At 44.1% G+C, this 12,903-nt stretch overlaps 1 protein-coding gene across 1 annotated transcript in view; it reads right to left on the reverse strand.

Moving 5' to 3' along the window:
• Window positions 1-12,903, reverse strand: part of LRIG1 (leucine rich repeats and immunoglobulin like domains 1) — a 94,856-nt gene that overhangs the window by 11,647 nt on the left and 70,306 nt on the right. Inside the window, 4 exon segments of the mRNA XM_075762380.1 lie at window positions 1,422-1,493; window positions 2,803-2,874; window positions 8,317-8,397; window positions 11,931-12,074. Of these exon segments, the coding sequence (XP_075618495.1) occupies window positions 1,422-1,493; window positions 2,803-2,874; window positions 8,317-8,397; window positions 11,931-12,074 (369 nt within the window).

The raw sequence follows: 12,903 nt of genomic DNA on the forward strand, positions 1-12,903 counted from the left end.
CAGCATAGCTCTGAGGCCAGTGAAGAATTGCAAGTTTACACCAACAGGGAATTCAGACTTTGGTCTGGCTTGGTCCAAGACCCTAGGGAAACTCAGTCTGATCCCTCAAATCGAACAGGAAAACACCTCAGAGATCGGGAAAATGGCCCCAGACAGAGAAGTCCTGTCCTGCAATACTGAAAGGTGTGCAAGAGCAGGATATCAAGAGCATAGCAGAATCCCAACTCCAGCACTGTGTTCTAAGAAGATGTGAATCTCCTCCCATTTTTCTACCTGGTAACCTCAGGAAATCATGAAGTCTGAAACTAGCCAGGAATGGGGAAAAGAAAGAAAAGAAATGGACTGGAAAGGGAGGGAATGAGGGAACACAGGGATCTGATTTTCCGAAGCTGTCCACTTTGCTGTCCTAGAAGGATGTGCAGCCCCTAACACATGTGATGGCATAAACACTGCTGGCTAGCTGGGACAGGTCAGAGACCCTTAGTATTTAAGACTTCAGTACAATGCATTCTGCATGTATATATCCCCTATCTGAAAGCCACCTTCTCCGTGGCATAAAGGTTCCTTCACTATATCTGGATCCCACAAGCTCTTCTCTAATAAGATCAATCTTTCGCCCCAATTTTGTTTCAAGAGCCAGTGCAAAAGATAAGGTGATTAAACAAACAACGGACACACAACGTTTATCTTATTCATTCCCCAGTCATGGGTATTAAATGTCATTGCTAACAGTGACCACCCGATTCCCATTTCCAGTGCCAGGAAGAAGAATCTGAACCTGCCCAAACACCAAATAAGCGATTTCTTGTTCCACAGACATTGCACTACTCCAGAGTGTAGCAATGCATGGACAGTGGATTAAAAATTTATAGAGAAAAAGAGAAAAGGAAACCAGGGAAGACTGGAAACAGTGTCTGATAACAGTGCAGAGCCCCAGTCTGGAGCACAAGCAGCAGCTCTGATAACACATCCGTACTTTTACACCAGAAGGCTGGATGACAAGTGGATCCAGTTCAAATCGTGCTTATCACTGACATGTCAGTACTGCATGCAAACCCTAAACATAGGTACAGCAAAGAAGCAGATAGGCCAGTGGGAATTAAATCAGTGGCAGCATGAGAAGGAGAGATGGCTAACAGGACCAGGGCTGGACTTCCTGAGTGGAGATGAATAATCGCACAGATGCGAACCTGCTGGAAGAACCTGTTCCGATGATCTAATTTCACTAACTATTAAACTCAAGATGTCCCCGTGACATCTACTCATGTGTAAAAATACCCTGCAGAAGAGGACAGAGGGGAGGAGGAAATAAATGAATGGTAATGCGAATAACACCCCACTGGAAACAACATGCTACTTCTCACATCCAGGGCAAGAAGGATCCCTGCCTCCTTAATGGTGTGTACAGTCCAATTACTTACAGCTGCTGCAGGCTCTTCATCTTAGCAAAAGCATCTGCTTGAATGGAGCGGATGGCGTTATCCCCAAGGTTCCTGCAGAACACAACAGAGGGCAATGTGAACAAAAGGGATGCTATGGCTGTGACAAAGTCTCTCACAAGCAATGACTCCAGTAGCAGGTGATTTGGTAGCTCCTTGTTAAGGCCATATGTACTTGCAGCTCATAGACGTAGCTTTCCACAAAACATTTTAATATTCAATAAAGTATTGCCGAACAATAATCAATCAACAAAAATTACGGGAATAAATCACTAAGTCATTCCATACCCCATCTTCTCACTACATTTTCTCAGTCTCAGCAACCTCCATCATCCATAGCTCAGAAATTCCTCAACTGCCTCAATAACCAAAGATAGTCAGGAATGTCATAACCCAGGCTAGACTTTCAGCAAACATAAAGAAAGCGAATACTTGCACTAAACGGCATCTGAGAAGTTATTTGAAAGTGACTTTGAGAGGATACTATTGTGTTTGAAAAACATGGCAATGTTTCCAAAAGAAGGTATTCTTACAAGATTCCCTCGCAACTATTGCTAATTAAAAAAATTCACTTGTGCTCTAAAAAAGGGCTGCGTCAAATTTAGGGCATAAGTTTACTAAGTGAAGTGTGGGACAGACAAGCACTGCTCGCAGAGGAAAATCTCAGTACAACATTAATAGGGGAACCTTTACCTGGGAACGTATCCCCCCAGTCAGGCAGCCCTAACCCTTCAGTATGTTCTCAAAGGTCTTAACATTTCATACAATCTACAGCCAATAAAACATCTAGAGCAAAATCACATATACTTTAACTTGTCTTAATTCAGAAAGGAAGTTATTCATGAATCACTGCTGGAGTCATCAGCCTTGGGACACAGAAAAAAAAATTACATAGCATCAGCCAAAATGTACTTCTTGCAAATCGCTCTAAGGCAGTCGTGCTGAGCGGGGATGTTCGGTGCCTGCATCGTAAGCAGTCATTTGCAACATGTGTCACTGCCAGAGCCTAGATTTAGGAGGAAGTTGGTGCAAGGGAGGAGGAGCGAGGGCTACACCTGAAATAGTGTATTTTCACTGCTAGCAGCCTCCAAAGAAGCAATATGCAAGTCAAGGCGATATTTATCCAAGAACAAATCAAAAAATTAAGAGCGTGCAGATTTGCCATATGTTCTATAACTTTGTTCCTGGCACAAAAAAAGGCCAAAGTTGAGGCGAACTTATAATGAGAAGGAAGCAGGTGGCCCCCACAAATGGACTGGCTTCTCAGTTTACAAAGACACTATTAAATTGCTAGCAGATCTCTCAAGCAGCTACTTCTAGCAGACCCCCCTTCCCAAACTCCGAGGCATGGTGGGTTACTCACAGGTGCTCCAGGGCCTCCAATCCTGAGAACGCTTTCTTGGCCACAGACTTGATCTTGTTTCCAAACAGAGTTCTGCAGTTTCCAAACATCCAGTGCCAGATAAACAGAAAGAAAATGGGGAGAGGGGGGCAGAAAAAGAACGAACACAATTAGCGTGGTTTTATCTGATATATGTGCTCGGTGCAAGTCCCGGGAAATCTGAACTGCATGGAGATTAAGAGGGTTGAAGTATACTTGCTTTCCCACTCCTGAAATTAAATCCTTTTATCTGTATTTGAATTTAGTAGTGATGACAGCACAAAAGGGAATGTGCCATATCACATAAAAAGGCAGGTTTGCTCCAGTGCTTGAAAACCAGCTTGCTGAGTAACAGAAGGTCCCCTCTATTCTTTGCAGGCTGGCTGTGGACAGGATAAAGTGCAATGACAGTTTAACAAGATTTTGGTCTCTCCCTGCAACACTTTTCATTTCTGACTTCTTCCCAGATAGTAAGAGAGTGGTAATTTATTCACTGTTGCTTGGCCTGAATGGACATACACACACAAGGGCTGAGGGCTGGATCTTGGCTGCACGTTTATACAGCAGCTAATTGAAGTGACTGCTGACTTCCTTCCTTGGCTTATTATAAATACAACAGTAAAATAATATAATGCAGTAAATAATAATCGAATGGTAATTTCAAGGGACAAAAGGAAGAAAAGGTAATAATGTACAGAGCTGAGGAGTGTGTTTGCTTGCATCTGTGACCAGAGAGCATTCCTCCAAATCAGCGCAGTGCTACGCAGTGGCAAGAGGTATACTATCAGCAGGCAACAGCCAGCTGGAGCGATCACAGCCCAGCTGCTATCTGCAAAGTAACAGTTCTCTATAAATATTGACCAGTGGTGATCAGTCAGGGGCAGGGTTCATGCAAAATGGATGGTGTCCTCACCTGTTTTAATAAAACATCAACCAATGTCATTAACTAGGAATGCTTTCCTTCCCCAGGAAGACTTGGAGAAGATAAACCTTAGACCCCTGTCTAAGGTTTATCTTCCAGGTACATCTTTTATCACCACCTGCTTCACATGGTGTCCAATGCAAGTTATCACTAACACCTCAGGTGAAAAACTGGCACATACCGTGCTGCCTTTGATTGAGTTTTCCTTCAAGATTTTTCCTTCAATATAGGGTGTAACCGGTATTTGCACCCTACAAAGGCTATGATGGTCCCACTGCTGGCTGCCAGGTGGGGAAAGGATGCTGGGGTACAGGATGGAGCATGTGCAGCCACTGCATGGGCAAACAGATTTGCAGGAGCTTGTCAGGGCTTTCCACAAAGTGCCTTTCAAATATCAGGATAATTTGGTGTCTCAACACTGGCACCCAGAAAGCCCAGTTTCTGTGTGGATGACATGGTGGATGCCACAATGGGTAGAAAGGAAAATTGGGGCTCATCACCCTGTTATGACAGTGAGGACTGAGATTGTATCACTGTTGTCTTTGGATGGAATTTGGGTGCCTGCCACTGGACAACGCTATGATCCTGAGTAGGTCCTCACAAAATCAATCACCTTGACGGTGGTACTGCCAGATGAGCCACCACTCTAATTCCTGGGTAGACAGGAAAGACTGGTTGCTCCATACAAAAGGTCTGCAACCCCAAAATCACAAATCTCGCCATTCTAGAGCAAAACACAACCAAAAGCTTCAGTTTCAGGCAAAGCCACATCCCGGCCTCCACAGTGACACATCCTTGAAGCCCCTTCTTATGGGCAGAGTTAACTTCGTACAAAACCAGAGCTGAATTTTCAGAGCTGTGTCCTTTCATTAATTATTCGATTTGAGAATAAAGACAGCTATCGTAGGCATGCTGGTGGCCGATTAAAGGCTCCAGACAGCTGCAACCTGCTTTATCGATGGTATTGCTCTAAGTATCTGCAGTGAGCTTTACTGAGGTCCTTGTTACAGCACCAAAACCAGGGTATCAGAGGTCCTATTTACTGCATGGGGCTGTGTGTGGCTTTCTGCTCTGGGTGAAATACCCCAAGCACTGCAGGATGTGTGCAATCATGTGTACCATCATTTGGTGAAAGGGATGCTGTATTAATGAAGGCTTTGAAGAACCCATTAGAATGATTAATATAGTAAATAATTTACTAGATGCAAACTCTGGTCATATGGCTACATTCAGACACACTAATTTCTGGAGCCGTATTCCTACATGAGGGTGTTATGCTGAGCTGGGGTTTAACCGGATATTTCTATTTATTGTTTACAGTGGACCTTGGTCTTTTAAAAATCGGAGATACTGGTTATATCTGCTTACTTATCTGTGCAGAGATAAGCAGTAAGTCTGGGGATGTGAATACACAATGTATACACTACTTGTATAGATGCATACAATTTTATGGCTACATATATAAGAAATCCGTAACACACTGGTAATAATGCCATGCCGCAGAAAACTTACTAAAATCATTATGCCTTTCAAACTTCAACTAACCACTTCTCCAATTCTGAAATGGTTTGAACCCAGCGGCCCCTTTCAAAGGGCTGTGGCACGCTGGAATGCAAACGCGGCGGTATGCAGCTCCACAATTAGCCTGCCTGCTGCCGTCCAGAAATGCTCCTCCACTGTCGGCAGAGCTAGGTGGAAGCATGCTCTCCCAGTGATTGCATAAGCATAATTACACGCTAGGCACGCAATTCATTAGAAAGCAGCATTTTCTCCTCCAGCCAGTTTTGCACCTGCAGGAAGATCTCAGTCACCGAGTGAGCCATCAAAAAACCGGTTACATTTAGCAGCTTGAATAATTAGGAAACTCGTTGTTCCCCAGTGATTCCACTGATGCTTTTTATGCTTCGGTGCTTCTCTACTCCCTCTTTCTTGAAGCAACATTTTAATTTAGGCCTGTGCTCTCCATCCTGGAGAGCTTCATATATAATTCAGAGAAGGCTAAAGTGACTGGCCTCCCCACCTCTCAGTTTAACACCTTCATTTCAGTGAACAACTCTCTCTGTGCTAAATCCTTTCAGAGGCTAATCTGTGCCAGATCAAAGGGGAACGGCTTTTAAGGCCATCTCCACAGAGCTGAGGTGATTATTAATTCATTGGAAGGTCTCCTCTGAAGTGCCCATTTATTTTTTGTATGTTAATGCACTTAAAGCTGGTTGACGGTTTAAACACAGGCCCTAAATCACGCAGTGAAATGTTTGCTGTAAAGGCTGATTTTTTTAAAATTTTATTTACAAAAAAATCCTGCCAGCAAGAACGATACTCACTTCAGCCTGAGATGAAATTACAAGTTTGGGATTTACGTGCTGATAAGCTAAAATGGACTCAAATAGATCCCTTTAAAACTGACCACTCCTGACTGTCCCAAAACACCTCAAAAATATAATGAAATAATCTCATATTCTGAGGTTTTTCTAGCCTTACACTCTGGCTGACGATGAAACAATCCCAGCAACCTGTCTGTCCCACAGCAGGTTGGCTCTGTTAGGTAATCAAATCACTCCTGTCTGCACAAGAACCGCCTGATCCACATGCTCTTCCAGGTCACGAAATTTGCTGCAATTCCCCCCACAAACCACGGGCACATGTCCTTCCCTGCGTTCAACCAAACCCAGAACTGGCCCAAGTCCATGTGCAACAGAAGACAGAGGTCAACAACATGAAAAAAGATGCAAACTTGGCTGCTTTAGACTTGTGCAAGCCCCTGTTGCATCCTTTGCTAACAGCAGACAAAACCGGACACCTTTTGAAGCAGTTCCTTTTGCTGGATGATAAACATCAGATCAGGCCATGGCTATTTCACAGGGGAGTGATAGCTGCTCTGCCCAGAGCTCCAAACAAAACCCACACAACCCCGCAGGCTGCTTCTGCTTCCTTCCTCCTCCCTCTCCTTGCCATACCTCCTGGCCTCTGCCTGACCCCCACAACTCATCAGTGCTCATTTCTCTTGGTTGCTGAGTCAATCCTCTTGCTGAACTCTTTCCCTCAATGCTGTCTCCTCTGGCTTTTGCACCTCTCTCCTGTTATTTGCACCCAGCATTTCTAATATATCCCAATCACTTGAGACTGCCACTTTTGCTCCCGTGCAGTGGGCGCATTGGAGGGATGCCCTGTTGTGGACATCCCACCAGGACAGCTCACTCTCTCCACTCCTTTACTTCACCTACTCTTCCTTGTGAAAGCAGCACCAGACTCACAATCCTACAGCCTGCAAATCCCTCTGTCAAAGCCTCTGCTCCCACTACCCTTCTAGGTGCTCACATGGTTTCACTGGTTTCCTCAGACAACCCAAAACCTTCAGCCACAGAGCAGCCAAGGACGCTCCCACCCACCACATCTGCTCCTCTGCCTTTTCTCTAGCAACGTGTGGGAAGATTTTCTGACTCCACGTGCACAGCAATTCCTACTGGCCTCTCTCCCACACTTCTTGTACCTCCCTGCCTGACTCCCTGGTCCTTAAGTCCTTCTCCGCCTTCTGCCTCACTTTATTTGCAGCTACAACTTGGTTCCCCTCTTCTTGGATCCAGTGACCCCCCTCAACAAGGATCGAATGCCCTCTACATCTGTGATTTCTAAATTTTTCTTCTCCATCTAAGCATTACGTCCCAATGAATCCTGCCACAGCTCTTCCCACTCCCCCAGAAGTCTCTAATGAGATCGTGACAATATACCGCCTGCTAGGATTCATTCTAGCCATCTGCTATCCATCGAGGTACTTTTACTGCACCTCTGGCTGTGCCATCTCAGCATCAGAGACAGCGTGATGGGGGGGTGCTGAGAACTTAAACAAAGGCAAGAGGTAATGATTAGAAAGACTCTTGATTTGTCACAAGCCATCGGAGACTCCTCTGGCAGGGCTGATTTATATAGCCGATTTCAAATGGAATACGAACAAGCACAGAGCAATGTGAAAATACTTGCAAACGCCAAGCAAGCTATAAACATTTGCAAGGCGCATGATTGCCTTTGGTTTCTTTTTATCCCTTTAAGAGTCTATGCCCCATGGTGCCTTTTATTGTCGCTGCACATGGAAGCAAGCCCAAGAGATCACTCTCAGACAGAGCATCCCACAGAAACGAATCCTGTTTCAATCCTCTGTTGTAACAGGAAATGGGGTGATTTTTCTCCTCTGTTTATTGTTATTTGCTGCATCAATCAGTGCTTCGCTGAAGATTGCAAGGGGTCTCTCTTTTGTTGCTGTTTGCTTTTGGAAGAACAGAACAGTTGTATTGAATCTTACAGATGAAAACAAGTTTCTCGCCTGTGTCTCTGAACTACAGTATGTGGCACCGTCGATTCATCGCTTTGAAAGGACTATAATTGCCTCATATCTGCTTAGAAACACAACTGCTTGATAACTACATCTGCACTCTTGCAGTAAGCATGCAAAACTACTACATCTCAGATTTTCTGTTGATTTTTATCTTGTTCCAAAGGGAGGAAGACTACATAGGAGAGACCCACCCACATATAGGTACACAACTGCTTTGCAGAACTTCAAACCCAGGGATACTCACAGCTTGCTTAGGTTTTCTAGGCCTGTAAAGGCTCCATTGGTATCTTCTATTGTGCCTGAGATGTCGTTGTGGTCCAGTTCCCTATGGAGAGGACAAGAGAGAGCTCATAACCTGTGTCTTAGCCCTAGGCTCATGTTAAAAACAAACAGAAGAAAGTCTGAGAATGCCACACGAAGAGCTTCCCATTTTCTCCTGACAGTTATCAGAAAAAGCCGAGTCCTGCAGCAAAGCAGCACTAATTACTGTTCCTGCACTGACGCATGCTGAGATGGTGCATTCCAAAAAGAGCCCTGGCTTTTTCCTAGCAGAAACTCTCTGTTTCTGAGACAGCAGCAGTAGCAGATAGCTACTTTTTAACAGGTTGGTTTCAGTCCTTCTCCAATTCTGTGCATCCAAACAAAAGGAGGAAAAAGAAAAGAAAGTCCCAAAACAAAACTGCAAGAAACAGCTGTCCCTAAATGCTACTATCATGAATTAAGAAAACTTTGGCTATTCCCATATATACATATATTTGTCTACAGCTATATCTTCGGAAGATGATCTGGTGTATTGTCTATGAAGCTGCATTTTTTTCTGGCAATGAACTTGAAAGCTCAACAAAGGAAAGCACTATCATCACTACACAAGTCTAACTCTCTTGTATAAAATTGTATAAAGTTTTTAAAAAATGAATAAGAATTCCTTTTTCAGAGTTAGCTTCTTTTGGCTTTCAAAGTGACCATCAATTACAAGAGTCAAAGAGGTCTGAAGAAAAACAAGCACACAGAACAAACACAGAGATCCACAAAAGCTGTTTAAACAGTCTGTTTAAAAATCCTTCCCTCCTAGCTTTAATTCCAGCTAGCAATGAATACCCAGCAACACAAACAGAAATTTATCATTTCTAATGTAAAGTAAAAAGAAAGAAAAAAATAAATAGGCTTTGTTTGTTTTGTTACGTCATTCTGATTTAAAACCTAGCAAAAAACCAACAACAAAGCAAACTAAACCATCCAGATAACCTTTCGAACCCTCAAGTACTCCTTTCGCACCTTTTGAAGATTATTATCAGAACATTTCTAGTTGAAACATATAAAGACCAAAAAAGAAAAATATTTCCAAAACAAAGCCCCCTGCATTTTGTAACATTCCAGACACAAGCATCATAGTGTAGCTTCTGGGCTATGCAGCACAAATACAGAGTAACCCAAAAGAAGAGAACAGAAATTAAGTAAGAAAATCCCAGTTTCACTATTGGCATGGTTTTCCTGAGTCGAGATGGGGCTGAGACCTTTGCTCTCAGTACCTAAGCTGGCTGCAGTCTTTGCTTGTTTCTCAGCTTTGGTGTGTGAACTAAAGATGCAAAGGGAGATGGCCAAAAGGCAGAATTCCTGCTTCTCAGCTGGCTTCAGCGTGAGATCCGAATCTCCTGTCCCCAGGGAACCCTGGCCTTAGCCAGCATCATTGTGGATGTCAGGGTGATCTGCGGGTAGGTCTATGCCAAAGGGATGGATTAAAAACTCAACATCCCTGCAGGGTTTGGGCACACATAATGCTGTGATGGCATAAGAGACAAGTCCAGGAGAGACACTTTGATGTTCTGACATTTTCAGCACTATCTGAGAGGGGCAGGAGCAAATATATCCTCCTGGAGCTAAGTTTCTACATTTCCTCTATGGTTGCCAAGCCAATGCCTGTTGTTCTGTTTGGGTTTTAAGACATTTTTTCTCTTCAGTTCCACCACGGGCTACCGGTATTTGGACCAGCAAACCCTTTCTCATGGTAGAGACAGACAAATGGGAACAGCCTGTAGGAGCTCTCTGACACACACTTTTATTAATTGACTGCCACACATTGTGTTTTCTTGAAAAAGGAAAAGAAAATGGTATTGCTTGTTCATCCAGAGGCAACTCAAAGGTTTAGTGTTAGAAAGGAGGAATAAAAACCTTTTTAACAAATGAGTGAAAATAGAGAAGAAAAAAAGAGTAGGGTATTTTGGCCTAGCTCTCTTTGTATTCAAACCCCTCTCCCAGCCCCTGTTGCCAATTTCCTATTCTTTCTGGCTGGCTGAGCTTGAATGCTTGCAGCCTTGTTAATCATTGTGCTCTGAGGTCTCTGGGCCTGACCTCTATTTGAATAGCTCCACATTTCAGCAGTTTCACACCCACCAAAGGCTCCCCAACAATAGGCCATAATTAAAGCATGCTCGGGTCTTTTTCACCAGGTGCAGGACCCAATAGGCCTTTCTCTTTATTAAATTAGAGCTCGCTCACACACTCCCTCTCCTCCTCCCCCCTTGGCCTTAGACATAAAAGAGGCTCCGCATTCACTGCAGAGCAAAGAGAACTACCAGCTCCCCTTCCCCTCCATTTTTCTTTGGAAACCTTTAGTTCCGGTCTTGACAGCTGCCTCAGAGAGGTCCCCTTCTGAATGCCCAGTGGCTGAAAGACTTTGGCTTAAGTTTAAAAAAAGGGAAAAAAACAAACAAAACCCAAACTCACTTTCCAGTCGCTTCCTTCACTGTGAACTTCAATAAAGGAAAGAATAAGATGCAAAAAGTACTGTAAAGAGGGGAGATCTTTCTGTTCCCATTTCCTTTTAATTACTCAGGCCACAATGGGCTTCTAAAGAGGAATAAAAGTATCAAAGTGTGTTTTTCTCTTTTGAGGGAAGAATTAAATCAGCCTGCTGGACTCAACCAGCCTGGGAGCTTGGACAGTGCTGTAACACAGGCTGTGAGAACTTTGTGGTGTGCCGGATGAACGTGCTGAGCCCACGGCCTCTGGACAGAGGAGGAGAGCAGCCGGCAGCTCTGCAGGTACAAATAAGGGAGACAGAGGCAACACAGCTGCAGGAATGGACAGTTAAAAGAACTGTGTTTCCCATCTTCTCATGTTTCTAAGGCAAGATTGTACCTCAATCGAACATAGCTCTTGGGTTTAACAGTGTATAACAGTGCAATTCGATAGCTGTCATCCCAGAGGAGATCAGACTGATCTGTCCAATGGTCTCTATTAGCCTTAAAATCTAGAAGTTGCTATCATCTAGATGACAAGCTCATTTCCCATGTGACATTTCCAGGTATTATGTTGTGTCAGTGACTTCAAGTCTCTGGCCATAGCCACCACTGGATGGATCATTTTGCAATTCAGTATTAGGGCACACAAAACTCTTCCCTTGATAGCACGGCAACTTCATTTCCTACTCCTCCTGAGTGCAGAATGACCCAACAGAAACCGTCCTTTTCTAAGAATTTCAATTAAAGTCAATATGATGGCAAAAGAAATTCTGCTATTAGATTAAGGACTGAAACCTCAGGCATTTTTGCTCAGCTGGACTAGATTCAGGATCCTGTCCTAAGTTCCTATAATTTTACTCTGGAGCCTCTACTCTGAAAGCACTCTACAACACTGAGCAGTCCAACTGTAATTCTCCTAACTATTCTTAATTAAAAAAATACAAGTTCACTGAAGTTGAATAATGGGGTCAACACAACAGCCACTGAAGACAACTGAACAACGTGTAGGGGAGTCTGACACTGAGGACACAGGCACCCAAAACAACTAACAGTTTGACAGAACACAAACTGTGGAGGAAAGACAGGTGTTAGCTGACAAAACCTGGGTGCAACTTACAGGACCCGCAGGTTTTTGAGTCCCTTGAAGGCACCTTCTGCAATGTGATTGATGGAATTGTGGCTCAGTCGTAGTACATGCAGTCCACCAAGGTCTGCCAAGCTTCCCTCATCCAACCTGGTTAGGTTGTTGTAAGAGAGTATTCTGAGGAAAAAAAACAAAACAACACAACAGCCTTTGTCAATTCAACCAGTATTTTCCAAACTCCTCTGTGCCAACCAGTAACTGCCTCCCACAACCACCTTATGAGAGGTGATATGTACTGGGTGGATACATAAGAGCTTGATTAGGAAATAAGACTGCAGTTTGCAAATATTCCCACAAGATACCCATGGCACAGCCTGGATGACCGTAAAGGAGCAGTTACATGGAAGTCTTCTGTAGAGGCAACAGAGAGAGGCTTCTCCAGAAGTGAATGAGAGCAATAAACTATTATGCATGCTGTCAGTTATGGTGGGGAGAGGCTACTTTCTCCATGGCTAGTTCAGGACTGGGAGCACCGCCCTTCCTCAGTGCATAGGTAATGCTCCAGTCCTGGTTGTGTTCAATCCTCACTCCCATTTGGACTCTCACTGTGTCTTACAGGAAAAAGCAGTCCCCTCCTTCCCCACACCCTGCGAGGTGGAGAGTGACATCAAACAGATGGATTTTGAAGTTCACATGCGCTCTTGGCAGGGTCCAGACTTCTGTATTTGGGAGATGTCTTATCTTCTGCACTTGTGCACAGCAAGCCCCAGGCGTCTGGGTGTGGGTGTCTTCACAGCCTGCTCCACCCCAGTTGAGAGCCAAAAGCATTTCACCACAAGGCAATTGAATGCTTCCTTTCATCCACAGGAAGGAGGTATCTGTTGTAAACCAGCCGCCTTCCCTCCCGCTCCCCTTTGTCAAAGAGCATACAGTCTGCTTGAAATCTTCTCCACTTACGAGTGACTAATACTGGAGCATTGTTTTTTTCCTAGTTCTCCATCCATCT

This window comes from Balearica regulorum, chromosome 10 (genome assembly GCF_011004875.1).
Source record: "Balearica regulorum gibbericeps isolate bBalReg1 chromosome 10, bBalReg1.pri, whole genome shotgun sequence".
NCBI classification, from domain to species: domain Eukaryota; kingdom Metazoa; phylum Chordata; class Aves; order Gruiformes; family Gruidae; genus Balearica; species Balearica regulorum.